The following is a 26,787-nucleotide window of genomic DNA, read 5'->3' as shown; positions in this document are numbered from 1 at the left end:
TACCCTTAAATAAATTAAATATGGAGAGTAATACGCATTAAATTATTACAGTTTTTTTTCATTTTTTACATTTTATGACAAAAATTATTTTCATGACAAAAAAATAATAAGATGCGCACTTATATCAAAACTAGTTTTAATTGGTATTTTTTGGTGTCGAAGATCCTCCAATTTCAAGCCTGGTTGATGCAAAAATTTCAGAGAGAAATATTTGTTGTAAAAGCATTTTTTTTCCAATATAACTCAATAAATTAATATATTTTTATATAGTTTTTTCAGGGGTGTTAGCATAATGGTTAAGCGCATTCCTTGTGTGCGCTGTGTGAATCGTCGTTCTGGATAACCTGATATCATGCAGTCGTTATATCAATTTTCACTTAAAAATCAAGATCAAAAATGTGTTTCCAATTGAAAATAGCCCCCATTTCGGGCACTGCGATGTTAAATGGCAATGGTAAAACTGTCGCCCAGTTCACGGACCTGCCCTAGGGCAATGCAATCCATTATTATTGTTAGTAATTATAGCTTTATTATCAGACTTTAAATAAAATGTAAGATTAGCAAAGCAATGTCTAGATTTTAGATAGCAAAACCTTCATATTCATTTATTTTTATATTTTTTAAAATTAGGATATATTTTATTTCTTATATATGGTTGGTTTATTTTTTGTCCAAATTCTGAACTCATGTATTTTTTTCATTCTTTACTGTTGACAAGGAACTTCTTTCGAAATTGGGACCAGTAATCTATTTTCAATGTAGTCAATGACCGTTTTATTATAAATCGCATCAAAACTTGAATTGCTGACATTTTAAGTTTTAAAATGTTTTGGTTATTCGAAAATAGTATGTCGTATAAACAGTTATTTTATATTTAGTATTAGTCATTTTATTCCACAAGCAACAAATAGATTTATCAATTTGTTACGCCCATGCAGTTGGCCAATTGCAATAATTGATAATATTACTTATCTATGAAAATTTGCTGCTCGAAGTCGAATTGATTCGAAAATTTAATACGTTATTTCACACATTTGGTTTTGACATTATTTATGAATCATTCAATAAATAAATTTTAAACGTTAAATAAAAAATTAAATAAATAAATTTGTAAATTCATATTTTACAAATAGGTTGTGTAAATATTAAACAAAAAATATTTTTCAGTAAATGTATATATATATATATATATAATGTTTATTATCATTATTAAAAATTATGTTTATTATTAAAAATTCACAACGTTGTTTATATTTTACAGATGCAGTACTTGGTGTCAAGAACGTTTAACAGTGATCAAATAATCAAAAAATCAAATAATGAGTGATCTTGAAAAACAAAATACGAATTGATATTGATAAAATTTAAAATATCTTATATTGATAAGAAATATTAATCATTGCGATTAGGAGAAACACTCTTAACAGATAATGGTGTAATTGAAGTACAAAAACATTTCAATTAAGAAAAACTAATAGTTTTTCTTACGATGATAAAGTGAGTTATTGAATAATAAATTAAAATAAAATTATTTTGGAACATGTAAGTCTAAAGTAAGATTATTAAAATAAATGTGCCATATGATATTAATCTAGCAAGCTAATACTTAAAGAGTAAGATTCAAAAAATAGTTAAGTGCAGTTAATTTAATTAGATATAAAATAATAAATATAAATTGCACAGTGAATATAATAAAGTCTGGTGTGATTATATCTTAAAAAAAGTTACCATATAATTAACCACTATAGTGTTTTTTATATATAATAATTTACTAAAAATGTAAATAAATTCAAGTTGACATAAACCAGTGATAATAAATATTAATTTTTAAAACATTTAAGATTCTGTTAAAAATCAGTCACCATGTGTGAAAAAAGTGTTTGGTGTTTGTTTATTTTATTAACAATCTTGTTAACAAATGCAAATTGGGCAGATGGTGTCGATGCGCCCTGTGAATTGTACGAGAGCTCAAATATTGAAAATGGCCAAAAAGGAAAAGATGGTGCCATTATCCTGGACGGAATTGTTTATCCAAAGAAATATCAGTTCATGTACATGTAAGTTTATTATATTAGTTATACAAGCGTTGCCAAAAATTTATCCACAAGGTGTAAATAAATTGCTTCATTACATTTTTTATTGTGACCAGGATAACCTCTGGTTTACTCTTCTGGGTAATACTCTGCATGGCGATAGCTAATAGTCAAACCGAATAGTTTAAACGATATAGGCCCATTTTTCAAAATCATAGGCCTATAAAATTTTGAATCATTTGATTTAACTATCAACTCTATCACCATGCAAAGTTTCATCAAAATCCCAGAAGAGTAACTTTAATTAGTTTTTATAATTAAACCAGTTCTCATATGCTTATAAAATTTTAAACAGTTTTATTTAACTATCAACTCTATCACCATGCAAAGTTTCATCAAAATCACAGAAGAGTAAAAATGAGGTTTTCCTCGTTAGTATAAAATATGCAGCAAAATCATATATTTATTTTAGAACAGCGCTCTTTTCAGGTTAAATACATTTTATTATAGAATAATATTATAAATAATATTGAAATTAGAAATCGCACAAATGTCAAAAAACACTCTTAGTTAACAGGGTCTTTTTGACTCAGCTTCATAACATACGACTGTGTTCCTCATTGAATGGTAATTACATTTTGAGCTTTCCCACTCACTAAAATTTTAGATGAATGTCACTATTTTACTATAAAGTGGCTCTTTTATTTTCTATATGACGTAATTTGTCTTCAGGAAATAACATCAGAGAAAGATTTGCATTTTGAGTTCCTTTTGACAAAAATTTAAATGCGATTTTAGGAGTTATAGTCATATATTTTAATCCAGCATGTTTATATTGTAGACGTTGTATTTTTAGTTTAACAAAAATTTGTTAACAAAAAGTACAACTATGTTACTGATCTATAGATGGTAATGTATCTCGAATCACAAATTATTTACACTAACAAGGATAATCTCTGGTTACTATTTACTATTACTAGCAATATTATTATTACGTTTTCTTGAATCATAGTCCAGTCATTATAGTAAGTTCACTTCGAATTTGAGCTGTAAGTTTGTAAATACTATATATTGTCACCCTAAAAGTTGTCTCAAAACCTACATATGATACGTACACCATACCATATGTAGGTTTTGAGACAACTTTTACGTATGTACACTCTACCATATGTAGGTTTTGAGATAACTTTTACGGTGTCAATATACAGTATTTACAGACATACAGCAGGGTATCTCGAATTCCGAGATTCTTACTGCTTAAATGGCTGGACTATCGATCTAGTTTCCAAAATTAAATTGATTTCACAGAATATGGTATTTTATGTAAAGAGTATATTCATAAATGAATTAAATGTTTCTATTACGAATTGCGAAATTTTATTCAAATATTTGCAAATTTACTAACAAGGAGAACTTCAGGTTAACTCTTCTGGGATTTTGATGAAACTTGGTGTGGCAGTAGATTTGATAGTAGAAACAAACCCCTTAAAATATTATAGGTCTAGGAGCAGCGGTTTATTTATTTAGATGATTAAAAAAATGATTTAAATTTTAGAGAAATAGCCTACGTATCCTAACTTTTTACCTAATTTTGCATAGTCAAATTCCATAAAATTTTTTATTTAATTATGCTATTATTTAGGTATATATCATATGAGAATTACCTTTATAAATATATTTAATACTGCAAACAATCGTTTCATTTCTACATCTGTGGAATAAATACGCTGCCGGAAAATCTGGCAAGTTGAATTACGTATTCCTATTGTAGTCAACAAAATCTTTACTCGTTTATTTCTAAGTTATATTTATGGGCCGATTATGTTATGGCAAGGCCATGTTACGCTCCAACGTCCATCCATTATGCTACTGAAACATACTGAATACTGTCATAATATCATGTATTTGCTGTTTATTCAGGCGTTTTACACATAAACTGCAACGTCACTCGTATGTTATGAAGCTGGGTCAGAAAGACCCTGTTATCTAAGATCGTTTTTTTTTTAGAAAAACGCTTGACTGCATAAGCTTTTGGTAATATTTAGGACGAATTAGTATGGAAAGTTCTTCATAACATAGTCTTGCCATAACATTTTGTTATGCGGCAGAATCGGTCCATTAAGCTAATTCATGGTTCTTTACCTATAGGTAAAATGTAAAAAATGAAGTTGCAATAAATGCAATAACACTGTGAATCAACTGAAAATTATCAACAAATCGATCAATTTTAACAAATTTTATTTTGTTACTTTTTATACTTGTTCCAAACTGATTGTTTTTTTTTTTAATTTCTAAACTTTAATTTGAAATTTCATTCTTTAATTTTTAAAATAACATTTTATAATTTATGTAAAATTGTGTAAAAAATTAGTTAAAAGTTAAATAATTAGTGGTATTATAAATAATCAACAATTCTGTTTTCAGGCCACCCATGGTTCCATTTCCAGAAGGATTTGACAACGAGACTATGCCCATGATTGAAGGCATTGATCTTCTTCTTAATACAACGGTAAGCCAAAATTTTGGATTATTTTTTTGATATAAAATTTTATTCTAAATATTGTTTTTCTAAAAATAAAATGTCTTTATAAAGTTTTAATTAGCATTTATATCTAAATCCTGTCTTAATATTTTGCTAAATACCCAGTATGAGGCAACATTTTGACTTGCTTCTTTGATATAAAATAATATTTTAAATATTATCATTTTACCAACATAAAATCAAGTTTTAATTTCCATTTAAGAATTACTTTCATTACTAATCCAATACCAATTTTGGGATGACTTTTAATAATAATTTTTCATACATTGGTATTACAGTAATTTTCTACAGAGCCCTTTTGTCTATCTACTTTATTATTACTTGCTTATTAGTTGTGATTTATATAAAAAGGCAACTTAAACTCGTACGTGATATTTTCAAAGAAATATATAATCATGGTAAAAATGATATGACTAATATGTTGTTGACATTTGTGATAAATGGATACAATTGGATTCATTTTATATATATTGCTCTAAGTGCGCAAAGTTTATGTTATCAGTGGTTGAGGATTTACACAACGTATACAGCTGATATTTTAAAATATTTTACGCAATTTTTATTAAAATAAATCCCTGTCCTAAATGAATCATAAAACTGTGACCACAAATTAAAAAATAAAACACTTACGATTAGTACCTTATACTACTATAGTATAAGATCTATGCTATTTTCACAACTTTCAATTTTTATTTACTGTTCTCATTTTTGCTCTCCTCAATCAAGTGCTTTTTTCCAATTTTATAATTTTCTTTCTATTTTGCTAGTAATTCCTCTATTGATTTAAAAATTATAGTATATTCTTAATGAAAGTCCTGGATTTAGAAAAATGCTCTAAACATGAATTGGCCTGTATTGCTAATATTTTATGTAAAAATTCGCTTTTTCGTCTTTTTTTCAGACTTTTAATACCTTACATCCTTACAACCATTTTACAATATTTTCTACATTCATTCAAATAATTAGCCACAGGGAAGGGCGCGGGGCACAAAGGGCCAATTTGACTATTAGTAAAAACTATCAAACTATGTTTAGTAAAATTCCCAACTAATTCATCATTGTAGAAAATATATTTCTAAAATCCTGGTCCTTTGTACTCTATAAGCTAGGTAAAAAACATTGCCAGGATACAAAATAAATTACCATTTTATTTTTAATTTTAAAGAGGTTTTACCAAATAATATCTACATTATGTGTAATAAATGCGATAAAACAAAATAGATAAAACAAAAATCTTTGTCAACTCTTGCTACTATAATAAACCTAGCTTTGGTATATTTTTTGTTATCTTCATCATAATTAGACGCATCGTTTCCGGAAATATAATTATTACAAACAACAAAATACAACTTCTGTTTGAAATGACGAAGAAACATTCATCACATATATCTTCTTTATGGTGCACCTCTGGTAGAATCAAGCTTTGAAACCAAATCATCTTCTGTGCCAAACCAGTTTTTGTTTGCGAATTTAAAAAATATCTTTATAATAGTAATATTTTTCAAGTAAAACTTCTTTAGGCCACTGTGTCAACGAATATTATTGAATTTATTAATCAGCAATTACTTCATTTCTCTAATAAAGGTTCATTTCTAAATGCTAATTACAATGACAAACCGATCATGTCATATTTGAAGTATGACTTTAATTACATTATTGTTTTTAAATATTATACATATTTTTAATGCTATTATAAATATATAATTTATAATTTATCATTATATAAATGTATATAATGGTTTACCATAATAAATTTGTGCATCACGAGTGTTACCATGTTACTAATAAACATTATTCAAAATTGTTATATGATGTATTTGTTTTTACTTAAATGCCATCTTGTACAGTAGCAAATAAATTTTGCTTCAATCGCGTGTGAACCTTACGCACACTCTTTTTTTCTATTTATGAATAACTGATGATGATGATTTTTTACCAGGCGGCGCTGATTCCAGATTATCCTCATCTCCGAGGTTGCACGTGCAAGTTACGCAAATGCCTAAGAAAATGTTGTCCAGTTGGTACTGGATTAGTTGGTAAAAATTGTGAGGTTGCCAATGACTTACCAGAATTTGCGCCCGATATATATTATCACAGAAATGCTGATCTAAGACACCATAAATGGGATAGAAGATGGTTTGCTGTTGTTTCAGGAAATACTTGCAATAATGGATCGAGATTCATGCTTGAACCAGATCAACATATGAGTGACATCAACTATTTGTACCTTGTAAGTTTTATCTTTAAATATACGGAAATAAGGAGGAGGATAAAGTATTATATATTTAATTTATTAGAGTACGTAGAAAAGAATCTAATTATAGAGCTAGTTGGAAATACGTCATTCCATTCATAATATTGGAATGTTCCTGTCAGAAATAAATACACATTTTTGCATTCCTTCATACATAGCTATGAAAAATAAATTCTATATGATTTGATTGTTTATATTTTATATCACTAATTATACAACTATCAAATAAAATTTGTTTGTTCAATTTCTTATCCCCAATTTGTTTATTCACAGAATGGTTCTCTCTATGTCCCAAATTACGTAGGACCTCTGAAATTTTTTGACCATAAATCTTACTGTGTCGATTACATGCAGTTTTCGAATGAAACTAGTTGGACTTGGGGGACATTGATGTGCGTCAATATTGACATGCAGTTGGAAACTGATGTGATTTTCCAAATATTTCCAGTCGGTGAGATGAAAAGGTTTACATTAATAGGCTGCTTTTTACCATATCATTTTATAATTTTTTGCAATATTTGATTTTTGCATTGCCACATTTCATTAGTATTATAAATAATTGACATTGTCTTAAAAAGTTGTAATATTATTACCAAATAATAAGTAAATATTTTGATAAAAAAGTAAATTGTGGACACATTTTTCGTAAAGATTAGAAATGTATTCAAACTTGGTCAGCAGAATTCATCGTCAGATTTGGAATAGCTATTAATTTAATTTTTTTTAATACATTTATTAGTTATCTAAATAATTAAAATTCATATAAAAAGTTTATTATATTATTATATTACAATATTACCAAAAAATAAGTAAATATTTTGATAAAGAAAAGTTTCAAATTATGGACACATTTTACATAAAGCTTACATATATGCAAACTTCTTCAGAAGAACTCATCATCAGATTTGGAATAACTATTAATTTAATTTTTTTTTTTAATTATTTTTAACTTCCCGGAGAAGATGTTTATGTTTTCGTCAGAAAATCTGGTTTGCTAATTTTGTTTTCTCGACGTTTCAAGTCATTCTGAATCGAAGGAAACCATATTTGTTAAAAGTACATGGGGATGTGTGTGTATATGTGAGCGGATTTTCAGATATTTTGTCTATTTCCTAAAAATGGCTGTACCGATTTGAAAAAGCCATTTCATGTAACTGGATAAGTGTTGATTAGTTTTCTAACCCGCAATTCTGAATCGATTTTAAAAATTCAAACACTCTTCGAAAAAGATTTGATGGTAATCGCGCTGGTTAGTTTTTGGTAACGATTGGACAGGTTTTTTGTTCTAAATTAAATGGTAAAGAAAGTTTTTGGGGAATTTTTATCAAACATTCTGACGATAGGAATCATGATTTTAAGGAACATACTAAAATATTATGCTCCTACAAGTGGTTTAGTTTTAAAAATTCATCAAGGTTTACAGAAATATGATGAGTCAAAAGTCGGAAAATGCAAAAAAAATCTAAGTTTTTGCAAAAAATTCTGAATCAACATTGTTGGTAAGATATCATTTGGTAATTGCATTGATTATTTTTTTTAAAATTGATTTACGAGTTTGACTCTTAATATAATCTACTTAGATTCTCTGTATAATTTACTTTTTTTATTATTATTTTGTTAATTAACATATTTATTACAACTGTTAAATAATTTAACATCTAGTAATAATAATAAACAATAACATGAATTTAAATAAATAAGAGTACAAAGGATAGAATTAACATTAAAATGGTATCCATAGAATGATGATTTAATATAAAATAAAAGCAAATAATAATAAAAATGAAATTAATAATAAAAATAAATTAAATTTCTGAATAATAAAATAATACTAGAAAAACAAGAAAGTGGAATAAAAACAATAATTTACTTAGATTTTTAATTAATGCATATCTTCAATAATATTAATACATGCGTATTTCTACTTTTTAACTACTTTTTTATGAGAGTAGTGTCTTTTTAATCGGTATCTGAATGTTTAAAAATTGATAGCAGATTTTTTTTGAAATATCAATTTTTTTTATTTAATTGTTAATTACAAATAAATGTCCGGACCTATCCAATACAAACATGTTGTTATTATATTTTATGAAATGATATTTAAACTGTTAAAATTGGTACAGCGGTTTCGAGGAAACGTCATTGAAAGGCAAAATTTTGCTTCATATGTACAAACAAGCTCATATTCAAATCATAATTTTCATTTGCATGTACATATTAGTTTATCGGTATTTATTGCTTTACTTATCGCCTAGTGAAATCATAAAACTGTGTTAAAAAATACAAAATTGAAAATTAGTAGTAAAATTTTTGAAAAAATCGTTGCTTAGACAATGTTTCAATAAGCAAAATTTATGACTCTATCTACATGTTTTATTATTTCAGGTTTGATTATAAGTATAATATTTCTCATCCTGACATTTTTGGTCTATCTGATATTGCCTGAATTGCATACAATCCATGGAAAAGCTCTGATGCACTATGTCGGTGCATTGGCGACTGCATATTCCTTCCTGGCGGTCATTCAGATCAGCACCAGGAGCATGGGCGATGCAGAATGCATATCTTATGGTAGGTAAAAGTAATAATTCAATATAAATAAACTTCGAACAATATCATAAATATCAAAGTTATTATTTAAATATTTTAAGTGACAATATCTATTCTATTTCAGGCATGATCTGCTATGTTGCCTTCATTTTGAGCTACTTCTGGTTGAACATCATGAGTTTTGATATTTGGTGGGCATTTAGGTAAGTTGCTTATCAAATATATTTATTAAAAATTAAGACTTTTTCTATAAATTACCTAGATCTATTTATTACAAATTACAAATATATTTCTTATAAATTAAGACTTTTTTATTTGAATTACCTAGATTGATTATCTATATAGATTGCATATAGATTGTCTATTTTATGAAGACATTTAGTTAGTTAGTTAAAATGAGGCAACCCTGTAGTTGTCTTTACTAGTCGTCGTTAAATGTTTTGATACTTCAAATAAGTATCTTTATTTATTTTTACTTTATTATTTTTTTCATCCAGAAGGGCTATTTTCATATAGAAACTACGCTAAATGCGAAATACTTGTATAAAACTAAATGTGTATGCTCATTTAATCTGTTTAAATATTATTCGAATGACGTTATTAAAACAATATTTGAAATACAAAGATTCTTGAAGGTAAATGAGTTTTTGCTAATACGTAGATAACAATATCTACTTTTCAGGGCTTTGCTTTTGTCATTTTTTTTTCAATTACAATTGAGATGTTACTGTTAGTCATTTAGCAAATAAATTATAGTATATTATGATGTTCAAGTACACTGCTAATGAAAATCTTTTTTTAATAATCGTGCACAGGCAACAATGTGTACTAATGACTAATAACTAACATAATTTTATTTTTATTTGTATAAAATTATATGGGAACATCCATTAATCATGTGAGGCCTTTAGGGGAGGGGGTTTGGAAAAAAATTACGAAACATTACGGGGGGGAGGTAGGGGTTTAGTAAGATATTACGTGTATTTATTACCTGATTTGTTTGAAAAAATCCAAGCCTTTTCAAAAAAAATAAAATATATTACGTTTTTTTGTGAATTCGAAAAATTTTACGTAACTAAAATACACGTAATGTTTGGTGGGGGAGGATGGGGGTAATTTAAAATATAACGACATATCACCGAGGAGGAGGGAGGGTCCAAAAATCCCTAAAAAATTGACCACGTAATTAATAGATGCCTCCTATATCTATACTAATTCCTGGCTCGTTTACAACCTCGCTCAGCTCGATATCAAGCAGTATATTATCAAATTTTTGTGTGAAGTTATCGATCTCAAATCTATAATAATCTCAAAATTTGATGCAACAAACTTTATCGACAGTAACCTTTTCATCGTCAATATCTAAGAATTGTTTTGAAAATGTTTCATCGGAAAGAATGGATAAATTCAAGCTTTTCAATAAGTTCACAAAGATCTTGATCAATTTTCAATGAAAGACGTTCACAAAAAAGTCTATACTTGCAATTACTAATCATGATTAGTAATCGAGCTATATAAAAAATAATTGAACACCTAGAATTGTAAAATGAAAATTTAGAGATATGTGTATTTTTTAATTCAGCATTAAAAATAATGAGAATTGATTGGAAAATTCAAAACTGGAAAAAAGTGTTAGCATTAGACAACCCTTGATAATAATAATAGTTTTTCAAGTATAATTTAAGTTGTTTCATCAACTCAAAAAAAATCTGAACTAAAATCAAGTCAAAAACATTAATTGACTGCACGCCGGATGAAAAATTATTCAATTGCCAAAATAATTTGTACGAAATAGGGGTTTGTAATAAGAAGGTGGAAATTTAGGGCTTCATGTGCTTTTTAATTACGAATTAAAAAAAAATAAAATGAAAAATGATTCCAAAAACTATAAAGGAAATGTTAAGGGTGGCTTTCTCTTACTTACCACTTAGAAGTACAGGGTGGTCGATGGAAAAATTGAATAACATTGATAGATTTTAACCGATTGCATGCAGTAAAGGTTTTTTGTAAAGGTTATTCCAATACAATTTCAGGCTTTGAATTTGATAATAAAAAAAAGTTTATCAAAATTCATCGAAAATTGTTCAAGTTATTCAACATTTCCATTAACCAAATATAAATGGCGCACCCTGTACTTCAAGGTGGTAAGCAAGAGGCCACCCTTAAGATTTTCTTTAGTTTTTGGATATTTTTTTATAATTTTTTATAATTCGTAATTAAAAAGCCCTAAATTTTCATGAGAAAACGATGTTGGACGATTCACACTCATACTTATAAAATTTCATAAAAATCGGTCAAACCGTTTCGGAGAAGTATTGCGACAAACATCATGACATGAGAATATATTGCATAATTATAAATGTATAATATTAATGCATTTGCAAACGGTTTCCATCTGACATGTAAATTAACTAATAAATGTAATGAGTGCTAATAAACTTATGCAAATACCATTTACTATGCAAAACCACATTTTCACATTAGTCATTAATTCTTTTCAATTACTATAAAATTAACCTTAAATAATGTCTTCCATTAATCTTACTCATTACAATCGAAGCACATTGAATGTAAAATTGAAATATGACATTTTACCATTAATAACTCATCGCTTTTAGCTTGAATAGACGAGACAAATACAATAAAATATTCCACTAAATAAACATTTGTATATTAATACATGTTTTGTCCAGTCAAACGAGGTGTGGTTTACTTTGACCATCACATATCTATCCACACATGCAAATTTAACATTTATATATGTATATAACGAATGTATTATATTTCCTAACTGTGCGTTTGGGATTTCTGACACGTAACCGTTTTCATGAAATTTCTTGTTAATTCAAAAATACGCATTAACTAATTGAATAATAACATGATATAATGGAATTAAGATACATGTACTTATTGCTGTTTGAAATTGACACAATTAAAAAAATTGATTGTACATTGTGAATATACGGTTAATTTTATTTGATTTACTACAGCCTATTTTTCAATAAAAATTGTTTGAAAAAATGCTAGTTAATAACTTTCCGCAGGGTAAAAAATAAAAACAGCATTTTTGCATATCTTCACGTTTCAAGACCTCCTGAACATTTTGGCATATCTTAGAAAAAATTGGTGTATCTGTGTGTATGAGAGAGAGAGAGTCAAAAAAGAAAATTTTTGCATATCTTCACGTTTCAAGACCTCCTCAACATTTTGGCATATCTTAGAAAAAATTGGTGTATCTGTTTGTGTGAGAGAGAAAGAGAGAGTGCGTATGTATGTACGGATACAATTTTTTGACCACGATTTCGGAGGATTACGGATCAACCGATTTGAATGATTTAAAATAAATTCGATTTCTATTGATAAGGAGACGTGCTGATTAGTCTCATGAAATTTTCTGAGTTCTGGATGTTTTTGTACAAAAAATACAAGCAAACTTTGTGTTTTATAATTTATGATACTTTGTTTGCTCATCAGTAGTTTGTGAATAAAATTAACGTAAAATCTCGATTCATTCATTCATTTATATGCAAGTCATGGTCTTTAATAATAATTATTATTTTGTGCTTTTATTCAGTCTTCTTATAAGTAATTTTTTATTTTATTTATTCGCTTAGTGTCAAGTATGTTGTTTGATTTTGATGTAAAAAATTATAAGAAAAATGCACAATTAAATACAATATTTGTCATTTGGCTATTCATTATAAAATCTAATTAAACTTAAATCATTTAATTAATATAACGTAAGATCTCTAAGGTGAAGAGTACATTATATTTTTTTAATAAATATATTATTAGGTTTAAAAAAATAAAAAAAGCTGTAAAGGCTAAAAATCACAAATTATGATAAGGGCAAGGAGAGGCCTGGTAAGATATCACGTGTTACATGAATATAAAAAAAGAATCAAAATTTTTCAAAAAAAACTAAAAATTTTACTATTTTTTTAGATAGGGTAGGGCACAAAAATCCAATTTTACTATGACCAATTATATTGTGAAAAATAATATGATTATATCACAATAAATAGCGTGAATCAAGCAAAAAACTATCTGACTATGTTCAGCAAAACTCACAGAAATTCATCATTGTAGAAATGTGTTATTTGCTGTTTTTCAAAAATGTGTCATCATTTTTACCCCATAGGCGGGGTAAAATGAGACAGCCAGGGGGCAAACAAGTTCAATGTCTTATTTTAATTTTAAAGGGATTTCACGAAATAATAGTTACATTATCCAACCAGTGCAAAATATAAATTTCATGGGTATATTTTTTACAGAGATAACACTGTATATAACCTGGATCTGATAATTCCTCAGAAATATTCATGAGCAGAGTTGGAATAACCTATTTATTTAATTCATTTTTTGTAAATGCGTTCTTAAACTTAATTTACTTCTTTATTTAAAATTTTGTCTTGATTACACCTTTGCCAGAGTAAAGCATTAGTTGGTGTATTTTACCCCATCCAAGTGTAAGCTTTTTTGAATCTTAAAATTAAGCTTTAAATTTTTTGTTTTTAAGGACCTGATACGTAATTAGTAAAACCAAGTCATTGTATGTGACGAATAGTTTGTAGAACATATGTGTAAGCGCAATTTATTGTTTGAAATTTAATATGTTATGATATACAGTACAGGCCAAAAGTTTCCGGACACTTGAAAAAATCTCATTTTCTGAGTTTTTAGCTATATTTTTCATATAAAAATAATTTTATTCAAGTTGGTTTTGTACATTCTACGTAGTATTAATATTTAGTGACTGATTTGTAACCAATTTGTGAGAAATGACGGACTAATTAGTAATGAAAATGTTAAAATGTCACTGCAGTCGATTTTCCTGAATATGACCACCCTTTGTTTTGATCACTGCAGCGCATATTTTTGGTAATCTTTTGACGAGTTTTTGCAATGTTTGCGCAGGTATGTTCTTCCAGGACTCGTTAAGGCAATTCCACAGGGCAGAGAGGCTGCTTGGAAGCAAATCAGTCAGACAAATGCACTACAGTTCTATTGGATTAAGATCCATTATTTGAAGTATTTTTCATCTTGTTTTCGCTCTTGTTTTCGCTCCAAATAATTGGCACAGAGTCGGGAAGTGTGTTTAGGGTCATTATCTTGTTGAAAAATAAATTTTGGACCAATTAAATTGAAACCAGATGGAATGGCGTGGCGCTCAAGTATGCTATGATACTGTTCTTTCTTTAAAGTTCCATGTATTTTGACAAGCGATCCGACTCCATTGAATCCAAAACAACCCCAAGCCATCACTGAACCACCACCGTGCTGCACCTTTGTCGAAATACACTTAGAATTGAGTCTTTCATTACCCTTCCTACGTCGATGACTTCCGAAAAGTTCGAATTTTGACTCATCCGTCCATAAAACTGATTTCGATTGATTGATGGTCCAATTTAAGTGGGTTTTGGCAAATTGCAATCTCTTTTGTTTATTTACTGCTCGCAGAAGTGGTTTTTTGAGTGGCCTGCACAATCGCCGGATCTTAATCCAATAGAGCTGTTGTGGGACGAGCTTAAATGCCGCGTGAAGGATTTGCATCCAACCAGCCTTGCTGCCCTGTGGAATTGCCTTAACGAGTCCTGGAAGAACATACCTGCGCAAACATTGCAAAAACTTGTCAAAAGATTACCAAAAATATGCGCTGCAGCGATCAAAGCAAAGGGTGGTCATATTCAGGAAAATCGACTGTGACATTTTAACATTTTCATTACTAATTAGTCCGTCATTTCTCACAAATTGGTTACAAATCAGTCACTAAATATTAATACTACGTAGAATGTACAAAACTAACTTGAATAAAATTATTTTTATATGAAAAATATAGCTAAAAACTCAGAAAATGAGATTTTTCATGTGTCCGGAAACTTTTGGCCTGTACTGTATATTTGTTTGTTTCCCATTGACTAATAGAATGACAATATTTGCTTCGTTGGAAATTCTATGAAATGCATCTGAATCCAATTTCATTACATTATTATCTCTCGGCCATTCATATAATATAATTTACTCACGCAAATTTTAATCTTGTGTATGTGGCATATCATCAACTTTGCTGCGTGCGTCTTTTTTATAATGAAATGTGATGATAATTCAGATTATGATTAATTTAAATTATGCGGAGTAAATATTTGCATTAAACAATAATAAACGTATCATAATTTGCTTTATATACTTACCGTTTTTATTCTTTTATTAATTTTGAAACACGTTTTTATTTATTCAATAATTAGGAGAGTCTGGGTACGGTTGTGCCACTTTTTTTTGATTAGCCATAATTTTGTTTATTTACCAGTTAGTTACCGTCTACATTTGAAGGACAGTTGCAACAGCTATTGGGAGTTAAAAATAAAATGAATGGTAATTTGAACATTCGTCTTCGTAAAAATCAAATTATGCCAGAAAAGGGCGAGTGTCACAACCATCCATATCCAGAGGGACTGTTGTGATAGGCTTCAAAATAGGTTAATGTTATATTTCAAAAATATTCCACTATATAGGGCTTAAAGATCCGCGGGTAAATAGGGCCACCACCATTATATCAAAAACGAGCAAAATATAGATTTTTTCAGAGATATTTCAGAGGCAAAAAATATGTCATCAGCCTACCCCTTAATTCCTCCGACGTCGCTATCAGAATATGAAGGTAAAAGATCTTCATCTTTCTTTCTCTGGACTCCATCTCAAAATCAATTTAGTTTAGATATTATGACGACTGTCACTACCGTACCCAGTCTGCCCTACTCGTATTCTAAATTTTGCTAAATTCTATGTTTGTTAGCATTTCCGTTATTCTACATCGTAATTAATACAGTATTTGCTTAAATATTTTAACGACTTCTTTGTATACTAGTTGTTTACAACATTATGCCTCAAGGCAAATCGCTGGATCTTTCCGTTTGATGAATAATATTAATAAACCTATAAATTGATTTATAATTGAAATCCAAAAAATATGCAAAAATTATAAAAGAATTTTGTGATTATTGTAAATTTATTTCAAAATTTAGATTTTTTTTTAAATATTACATTATTTTTAATTAGACCTATAATAATTCTAAAATAAATTATTTTATTTTTATTTCAATAACTTGCTTTAAGATAAATTTAGTAGTTGAACTATCTTTTAATGTTTTGTATTACATATTATTGCACTATTTTTAAGGTAGGGTCACAAAGGTCCAATTTGACTTTAAGTAATTATGCTGTCTAAACTAAATAAATTTCATAACTACAAAATAACATAGAAAACAATCAATTATGGAACTATGTTCAGTAAAATTCCCAGTTAACTTCCCATGGGCGGGGTAAGAAGAGACAGCCAGGGGGCAAACAGATGCACCGTCATTTTACAATTTTTACAAAGGGATTTTACAAAATAATAGCTACATTATTTACTCAATATTAAATGTGAATTTTGTGATTTTTTTCAGAGATTTTATTGTATATAACCTTGATCTGGTATATCAAAAAATATATACATCAGCAAAAGTTGAATAACTATTAATTTAATTTATCTTTTGAAAAATTGCCTTTTTTTAAGTAAATTTACTTTTTGTTATTGCGAGTGTAAAGGTTTAGTTGGTTCTTTTTACTTCACCCATATGTAAGCTTTTATGAAAGTTATATAAAAGAACTTTTTCTAATTTAATCTAACAACTGAATCTAATTTAGAAATAACAACACATCTCTCAAAACAATTAACGCAAACTTGAAAATTATAAATAGGGATCATAAACTAAACAAGAAAACTCAAACCTAAAAAATCAACGAAAAAAAAACTTGTAGTATGAATATTGATACATTTACCTTTATATCCTGATAGCGACGCCGCAAGAATTAAGGTGATGGCCGGTTACACATCTTTTGCCTTGTACTTTAAAATAGTATCTCTAGAAAAATCTATATTTTGCTTGTTTTTTATATAATGATGGTGAACCTATTTACCCGCGGATCTTTAAGCCCTATATATTAGAATATTTTTGAAACATAACACATTTTTAAACACATCCGTTATGCCTTGACTGGATTCAGGCAAATTCACTTCTAAGCAAAAGGAGAATATGAAGAAAATACTTTTATTGCTTCTTATATTTAAAAAATTTCCAACCAACAGATGTATAATCGATCAGACTAATTTCTACAAATGAGCCTTGCTATATCGGTTTCCAAAACAAGTAATGTTGAGTAAAAAAATAAATTATCTTTCGGAAAACAAGGAAATTACTTATAGTATAATCTATGGATGAAGAGTTTAGATTGTAAATTATTATATTACCACTAGCTATTCATTTTATAAAAATACTAACATTTTAAATATTTAAGTAATTTATTTAATTCAATTTTTTAATATAACATAATGGTGGAATTGTTCATAAGTCTACCCTTGGGTATGATACTTCATCATTACATATTTTAGATCAGTACATTCACATGTAAAAATATAAAACAGTGTCTTGTCATATGCATAAATGCAATAAAAATGAATGGTTATTTGAGTAATTATTATTTTTATTTCTGTTTTAGTGGAAAAGGTGGTTTCCGAGGAGGAGTGCGCGAAGCTGAACGTAAGAAGTTTTTGTGCTACCTCTGCTACGCCTGGATTGGAACATTAATTATAGTGTCAATAACATCAGCAATGCAGTTTCATCCAAGTATTCCTGATCAGTACAGTCCAGGATTTGGAGATCATAGATGCTGGTTACGAGGTAATAGAGTATAATATCATAGTCAAAGATATGTCACTTATGATAATAGTGCAACAGATTTTTTTGTGTTCATCTGCTTAATAATTTGATCTATTTTTATTTTTACTCATTTATTAAAATATGTTGAATAATTTCAATATCAACTATCTTTCCATTTCCAGATGCTGCCATGTTCCCATACTTCTATTTCCCCATGCTGATCCTCATAGTAGCCAACGTTTGCCTCTTTGCTGCGACTGCCTTCAAAATCTTTTCCATCAAACGCGAAACTAAAGTTCTTAGGCAAGAAGGAAGCACCAGGCATACAAGTAATAGTAAGGTTGAAGATGACACACAAAGGTATAAACAATTTTTGGATGATAAAATATTTTTAGTATTTATTTATAATTATGTTATTTGTGAAAATTCTATCTATTTGTTACTATATCGTCGTCGGAAAGGAAAATACATAAAATAAAAAATAAGGGCAGGGAGAATAGTGGTAATGGGATGAAGGGTGAGAGAATCATTTTGTACATATATCTATAATCAAGGCAGGCTTAAAGTAAGCCTGCCGGAAGTAAAAATCGTGTACTTTAGATGTATCGGAGGAGATGTTGGTCCTGCATCATCCTTGGCTCCTAAAATTGGTTCATTGGGCCTGTCTCCAAAAAAAGTTGGTGATGATATTGCTAACGATCTTAACCCCCTAAATACTAGGTTAGGATGTACTATAGAAAGCAGCTCATAGAACACGTAGTTTTGATTGTTGTTAAAAATAATTTAAAAAAAAACATTATATGCTATTGTATATTTTTAAACAGAGTTTGTTTTAAGTAGTTTGCTCTCTACTTTTTCATTGATTTGGTTAATAATCAACAACTAAAAAAATATAAAATCCAAATCGCAATGTTGTCCTTTATTTTTGTAAATCGCATTCTATTTAAGTCTGCATATCATAAACTTATTTGCACTCAATTATTATTTTATGATTTGTTATGGAGATTTAAGTTTCACACATACATCGCATTTACAAAGAGACAACATGATTAATAAATCAAATGATTTTTTTTCATAATTGAATTAAGCAATCTTAACATAAGAGTTCCATAAACTTTGTTGTTCCGTGTGTTTTAAGCCAAGGTTGTGACATATTTACACGTCGTTCATTCTTTTCACACCTTGCGAAATTGATGATTCGTATCTCTTACCTAATAAAATAGTATTTTTTTTAATAAACTGAATTTGAAATTCCGTATAGTTCATTTCTGAATCAATACTGACATTCTTAACCATTGGTTTATTCTAAAAATATTTTATATTTCTATATTTCTAAGGGGAGACAGGACACGATTGTGCCACTTTTTTGATCAGCCATAATTTTGTTAATTTACCAGTTAGCTGGGAGAAAAGTAAACTAAATGGTAATTTGAACATTTCTACTTGGAAATACTGAAATACTGTCTTTAAATACAATACACTTTAAATACAACGGAAAAGGCAAGTGCCATAACCGTTGACACCTCCAGGGACAACCTCTAGGCATAAAAATAGGTTAAAAACACCAAATGTAAAATGAAAACTAAGTTTTGACTCTTTCAAAGCTTTGCGGTCTACTATGTTCATATAGGGACTAACTAAAAGCAAAAATGGAAACTTGTTCGAACAATCAGACTTCATCCTTATCTTTTTGGACTCTATCTGAAAATCAGTATAGTTTAGATGTTATGACGACTGTCTCTGGCACAACCGTACCCAGTCTCCCCTACAATAAAATAAATAATGTCGAGATATGATTTTATTTTCTTTTTCTCAAAATATTAGATTCTGGCTGTACGTCAAATTATTCCTGGTGATGGGAGTAAATTGGTCGATGGAAATCCTGAGTTGGGCTGTTGGTGGATCAAAATGGCTTTGGATTGCTACTGATGTATTCAACTCTATCCAAGGGTTGTTGATTTTCCTAATTTTTGTTTTCAAACCAAAAATTAAAAAGCTACTTATCAGAAGGTAAGAATTATACTAAAATTGTATTAAGTTTGGATGTATACACAATTTACTTCTTTTCACTTTTGAATTTTAAATATTTTACATGTATTGTTTTAATTTTTAAAATGAGATTGTAAGTGTAAAACATTTTAGATAACTTTGCAAGTCACACAATCGTTGTTGGTAAAAGTTTTTTTAATCTATTACTCAGTTTGAATTCAATTTTATTAATCTATTTCTCAATTAACAGATGCTAATTATTGAAGAGACACTGAATCAGAACTCAAATTAATAATTAAACAAAATTATTTTAGATTCTTACCTAAACATCCGAGCAAAATTATGAATCCAATATTAATGGCTTGCTGTCCAACGGAAAAAATTATAACAACAGATGCCACTTCAATATGAGTGTTCTTTTTATCCTCAAATTAATAAAAATGCGAGATTTTGCATCGAAGATTAAAGGCTGTGATATTATAAGAAATATCGACAAGATATTTGTTATTTAACTTAATGAAAGGTTTTTGAACGTTTTCTTTGATAAATATGGTTGGATGTGGTTCTTTAGATCGTCTTGGTTTATTTGGCTTCGGCAATCTTAGCACACTAATTTTATATCTATAATATTAATTTTTCTTCAAGTGTCGTCCTCTTTTGCTCCGACCTAATCTTATTTCTCTTGCATTATACATTGTTTCGTACTAATGAAAACATAAAAAAGCAAAATATTTTTTTACCTTTTTGTATCATTTAATTTATTTATTTTAATTCAGTCATGAATTAATTTAATGAACGGTTGATCATCAGTTCAATTGGTGGTATTTTTATTGACTAATTTTCTGTAACTAATATTTGTGGTACAACAAAATTGTCAAATCAAAATTTTGCAAACCAGTTTTACACTTAAGTACTGACTCTTCTTTATGATAGTAAAAAAGTTATGACAAAAATGTTGTTTATCGTTCTGGTACTACCCAATGATGTCCAATCGATTGAACATGCAAATTTGATGCAAAAATACCAGTATAATCTTTATTTCAAAAAAATTACTTTTCGAACTAGCTAATATTTTCTATTTTATTTACACAACTTCTAAAAGTTGTGTAGATTCGACACTTTCACCACTTCCATGTTTAGAAGTATTACTAAATGTATCATAACGTGTGGTAGTAGTTTATTACAGTTTTGTAGATTTCTAGAATGTTAATAACATATATGTGAAAAAAATGCAGAACCTTTGTGTGGGTATATAATAATAGTCATTAACATATATAATATATATATAATCAGTCGATAACTTTAGGTTTGGGCAATGGTGTGGATTAAATTCTTTTTGGTTTTTCATAATTTGAGTAAATATTGTGGTTCTTGTAATATCTGCATATTTTAAATACTTGTTTTATCTGTGATTATTATCCGGTTCAAATATAGCGCAATATGTTGAACATCATAATAGTCCCCAATAACAAGGAAATATATGAGGTGAACAGAGTCGACTATTCCAAATATACTTGAACGCCATGTAAACTGTGTCGAAGCATTTTCTATTTTTTAGATATTATTATATTATTTCCAATAAGTTTACAACTACTTACCATCAAATATCTTTATTTTATTTTACTTGTTTTTTTTTATTTTTATAAAAGAAATAGAAGCGCCAATAGTCCACTCTGGGTTTGAAACAATTATAGTGTCACAGGAGATTTTTGATGTCAATTAATAGCAGATATTGTGATTGGTAACATTATTTGGTAAAAAACTCATCATATCCTCACCGAATCTCAGATTGCTTCAATTTGTGGGATGGTCTACTCTGATTACCATCTCTTCATATTAAAATAAAATTGGCAATTAAAAATTATACTAAATGCACAAAAAGTGCACTGATTTTTTACACCGTTTATATATTTTAAATTGTATCTCTAAAACGATAGGGATCGTATAATACGAACAAAAAGTAGGAATTAGGTTCTGATGCATGTGCCCGTACCACGTGTGAAATTGCCTGATTTTCAAGCATCAACTAAATGCCATAAACTAACACAAACACATTGTTTTGGTTAGGGGAATGTTGGTACGCACCTTAATATGCATGTTTTGAACACTTTCACAGTAAAATGGAATACACAATTTTTATTGAAATAATAAAATCAATCATTCGTTTTTTACCAGGTACTATACACTGCGCGGTAAGGCAATTCCACCACACGCTGCCACCACCAAGAGTATCATATCAAGTTCCAATGTAACTCAAATGACGAACGTCAATGGTAAAACTGGTATAAATAAGATTGATAACGATAGTAAACTTGAGAAAGCTTTACTTAATTAAATTTAAATATAACACTTCCAGTAACCAAACAATATTATTCGTGTATCTACACTTAATTTTTATTATTTAACACATTCACACGCGTCAATAGCCAGACGCCGAACGCAGTAGATGCGTTCGTCTTCCTTGCACTAAGAGTAGAGTTTTTTTTAGTAAAATAAAACGTTTGTACCAAAATTTTGTGCTGTATTTTTTCAAACAGTTCAATAGTTCCGTTTATCATGTTCTGATTTTTTTTCCAGCTAACATGTTCAGAAATGTTAGCAAAGTATAAGCGGCACAAGGTTAGTAGTGAATGTGTTAATATTACTGTATATAAAAAAACAATATTACGTAAATTATGGTGGTCAACTTCAAAATATTCTACACATCTAGAAACTTAAAAATATGTTCTGTTTTTCTCAAAAATTACAATTCAAATATACAATGGTAACTGATTTATGCGCATGATGAGTATACTCGTCAAAACACAAAATTCTGCCATTTCTTCATGACGAGTATACTCGTCAATCACAGTTAACTGGTTAAATTTGTGACTGCAGAATTTGTAGGTGGGAAGAAGTGGATTTTAAACAAATTTTAATAATATTAACTTAATGAATGAAAAGTAAAATTTATTTTATTAAAGGGTAACATCATTGTAGGATTAATTACAATAGAAAATTATTCAATAATGACGATTTATCGCAAGGCACGTAGAATTTGATGCGCAATTTTGGATGTAGAAAAAAAACACTTAAACATTGTACAATGCTTACACCTAGAGAAATATGAAACACTTAGGAATTACGTAGGATATTTTATAAATATAGATTTTTGCATAATTGGCGAGTATTGAAATTAATGAAAAATTTGTAGCGGTGTTACCCTTTTATATTGCAAAATTGCGATATAATATGATTATCACCTGGTATCAATTAATTTTAAATCAATTTTACTCACCAGCTTTCATCATTCTCAGTAATGCAAAGAATTTTTTGTGGATTTGGGAGGTATATACATCAACCCTCTATGGGCCCATGTAACTTTATATTACAACTCATCATTTACTCCGTTTAGTATCTACTGGTTGGCCACTCACAGTATAAAAAATTACTTTTGTATATCTCGTATTTTAAATTTTATTGTTTTTATTCATTCAATCTTTACTATCGTTTTAACAAATGAAATTACACGGTTTCTTTGTTATCACATTTCAAAGAACTCGTTATTCATTAGTTACTATAAAGATGATATATATTATACAAATACTTCTATAGTACTTAAATGTTAATCAAATAAAAAATCAATATAAAATTATTGGCCATATGAAAATTATTATATTACATTATATTAGTACTAGAGTTAGCAGAGCATTTCATTAATCATTATTTTATATATTTCATAAAATACGCCATTTATGACTTAGGTCTTCATGACTATCTAAACTTATTTAAATTTTAATATCTACAACGATTATAATTTTTGACTTCATATAAAATTATTCATCAATATGCATATTCGATACTGCCTTTCATATCATATTCATATTTAGCATTTTTATATAAATATATAATATTAATTAGGTAATATAAGTCATAGAATAAAAATGTAATTTGTGATCAAAATTAATAACACTATTTTGAATTATTTCTTCTAATCATAGCACCTAAAATGTACTTAAGTATATTGCATATATGATCATAGTATTTTATAATTATATATAGTATTATATATTTGCAGTCTTATAATGCAGATAGAATTAATTAATAATTGTGTTCCACAAATTTAGCAAATCAATGTGTCTATAATTATGATTTTAGATATTGATGTTGCTTATTTTTATAATAAAAGCGCTACTCAAAATTATTTGATAAACTATTGAATTTGAATTATATTTTCAGACAGTTTTAGAAAGAACGGAGCCTCCGATTTGAATGTTTCACAAAAACATTTTATTTGAATTAACAAAATTAAGAAATTGATTAAATTTTTGGAAAGGTATGTCCAGCGGTTACAGAAATAAAACTTAAAAGTTTATAAAAAAATACCATTTGTCAGTCAAAAATGATCATTTCGACATGCACATCAAATTATCAGATGTTTTATTAAATTTTCAATAATAAGTATACATTTTTTTTACATTTCTATGGGCTTCGTATCAAGATTTATAATATTGAACTGTTAGAGTGCTTATTTGTCCTAAATTATTAAAGATGTAAGTAAAACGGCTCTATCAATTTCCAATTATTTTATTACTAGCAAATTTTGCAAGAAGACTTATAGAACATTATTATATAATTTTGTTTAATAATATTATAAGTTAAAAATGTGTGCTTCAATATTGTGCGCCGACTCAAATATTTCTTCTTACATTTTATATAAATATTTCTATTACTTAATAAAAAAGACTTAGTTATTAATACACTACCTTATTATTTTAATTTAATTTTTTTTATCTGGAAACGATTCAATAATTATTCAAATAGCCAGATTGAATCAATAACATGGCCATAAACATTTGCGTTGCATAGTAAAGTAATAAAGGTAGACTGAAGAACATATGATGTGACAACCCGCCAAACATTGTTTGCATAATAGGGAATCCTATAAATAAAATAAATATGTAAAAAATACATTTGATTCTATTGTCATATTAAATAAAATTTGTAATGAGTACAGTTAAATCAATTAGAATATTGTCTCAATATTATTAATCATTGTACTCATTGCTTTTTCAGAAACATTTATTTTAAATAACAAGTAATAATCAACTTTAATGAAATTAGAATGATTGAAAAAAATATCAATTATATATGTAATAATGTATCAAGTAAACAGAATAGGTTTTATTTATTGTCTTACCTAATGTTACGGATTTATGTGTGCCACAAAATATCATTGGAATCAATAAATTTGAATTATTATCTGCATTACAGATAATTTTTGACATTACAAGTAGAACAAATTGCAATAAGAACACTGAAAATAAGAATAACTATGTTACATACTTTTCAGATATCAAAGAAGAGCTTATGAAATAAAAAGTTATTGCTCCAAAAATCATACCTAGTAATAAACTAGCTAGAACGTCAATTGCTTGAAGTCCTCCTTGGGCTTCTATGAAGACATCACACATATCACAGTAAAGGGAGAATAGCATTAGCATTTGTGCGATTGCCAAGTTACAATTCGTTTTGCTAAAATAGTATTTAACTCTTATAACAAGTTGAATACATAAAAAAATAAAGTTTGATATACCCAAAGCAAATCCTTATTGGACAGAAATAACAAACACCTAATGATATTAAAGCTATCAATGAGGCAATTAAGCATTCTATAACCATCGGTATAGCACCTACGCCTATCTGTAATTGACAATAATTAAATTCAGTAATATTTTATATTATTTTATGATCATCATTAATTGGGTACATACAAAAATGAACAGTAATATCGGTGTAGCTACACAGCCAACAATTGCACCAATAACACAGGTTAAACCAGCAGTTAATAAGTTATCTGGAAGATTTGAGATATCTATAATTTCTTGATCAAAATGTGTTGTAGGTAATGATTCAAATTCTCTTATTTTCTGGTTCTTGTTATTTGTTATGGAACATAACAGTAGCCCAGAAGACAACGGGGGAGGCATACAACTGGTTGCCACGAGTCTATAATATGATATAGTATTGGATTAAAGAGATTTATGCTTGTAAGTTTGTAATTATATAAGACTATAAATGTAATTAGTAAACTTTTATTAACAACATTAAAATTATAAATGAATTCGATAAAATTGATTGATTGAAACCACTTTTTGCACTTTTATGAAGTCTGCATACTTTGATTTGAGTAAACTACTTATGAGTAACAAATTATTTAAAAAAATTATAACTTGATGATTCAATGCATTTGTAAGTAAGTAAGTATCTAAAAAAGAACAATTGAAAATTAACATAAAAATAATCTTATAAGTAATACCCTTTCAAGATCCATTCATTAACTGAAAATAATTTTGCTATTGTTGCAATGCTGTACGCAACCACCGGGCTTATGATGTAGCACAGAAATAAAATAATTGATACATGTCACATATTATTTAGCGAGTTTTTGTAGTAATTGTGATCTTGGAGAGTTAATAAGTAGGTCATTGGTGTGACTATGTACGGTATCGTCATTTCTGGTTGCAGGGGTCCTGAAAATAAATAAGTGCAAATATATTGAAAGTATTTGATTTGTGATTTTGTAGCATACCACCCATTTCACCTAGCGATGGATAGAAAATAGCCATGATAATGGCAAATAGGATTCCGGCATGAAACCAGTATTTGCGAATTAAAGAAGACATTGTTGGAGGTTAAGGGATAACTAAACTTAAACTTGTATGGCACATCTATTTTGAA

The 26,787-nt window shown here is 28.2% G+C and overlaps 2 protein-coding genes across 3 annotated transcripts; one reads left to right on the top strand and one right to left on the bottom strand.

Moving 5' to 3' along the window:
• The first annotated feature begins 1,521 nt into the window (after nt 1-1,521).
• LOC113377858 (G-protein coupled receptor Mth2-like) lies at nt 1,522-23,623 on the top strand. 2 transcript variants are annotated; one of them, XR_003367118.1, is made up of 11 exons: nt 1,522-2,057; nt 4,458-4,542; nt 6,515-6,805; nt 7,103-7,280; nt 9,215-9,400; nt 9,504-9,582; nt 17,918-18,099; nt 18,261-18,438; nt 19,903-20,088; nt 20,382-20,590; nt 22,243-22,368. XR_003367118.1 is itself a non-coding variant. In XM_026618296.1 (10 exons), the coding sequence occupies exons 1-10, from the start codon at nt 1,864-1,866 to the stop codon at nt 22,400-22,402; spliced, it is 1,719 nt and encodes a 572-aa protein (XP_026474081.1). In that variant the 5' UTR covers nt 1,522-1,863; the 3' UTR covers nt 22,403-23,623. The 2 variants fall into 2 exon arrangements, 1 of the variants encoding a protein (XP_026474081.1); XM_026618296.1 differs by lacking the exon at nt 20,382-20,590 and having other exon boundaries at nt 22,243-23,623.
• A 1,112-nt stretch (nt 23,624-24,735) lies between these two features.
• On the bottom strand, nt 24,736-26,573 carry LOC113378472 (sodium/bile acid cotransporter 7-B-like). The gene is made up of 6 exons (XM_026619001.1): nt 26,366-26,573; nt 25,821-26,055; nt 25,643-25,749; nt 25,451-25,581; nt 25,247-25,363; nt 24,736-24,988 (listed from the first exon to the last, which is right to left on the bottom strand). Exons 2-6 carry the CDS (start codon nt 26,034-26,036, stop codon nt 24,852-24,854), a joined length of 708 nt encoding a protein of 235 aa, XP_026474786.1. The 5' UTR covers nt 26,037-26,055; nt 26,366-26,573; the 3' UTR covers nt 24,736-24,851.
• Nucleotides 26,574-26,787: the final 214 nt, after the last annotated feature.

This window comes from Ctenocephalides felis, unplaced genomic scaffold, assembly GCF_003426905.1.
Source record: "Ctenocephalides felis isolate EL2017-DRISC unplaced genomic scaffold, ASM342690v1 CF-g0.4_SCAFFOLD_01886, whole genome shotgun sequence".
Lineage (NCBI taxonomy): Eukaryota > Metazoa > Arthropoda > Insecta > Siphonaptera > Pulicidae > Ctenocephalides > Ctenocephalides felis.
Note: the sequence above shows the minus strand (reverse complement) of the source record. Positions and strands in the feature narration are given on the sequence as shown.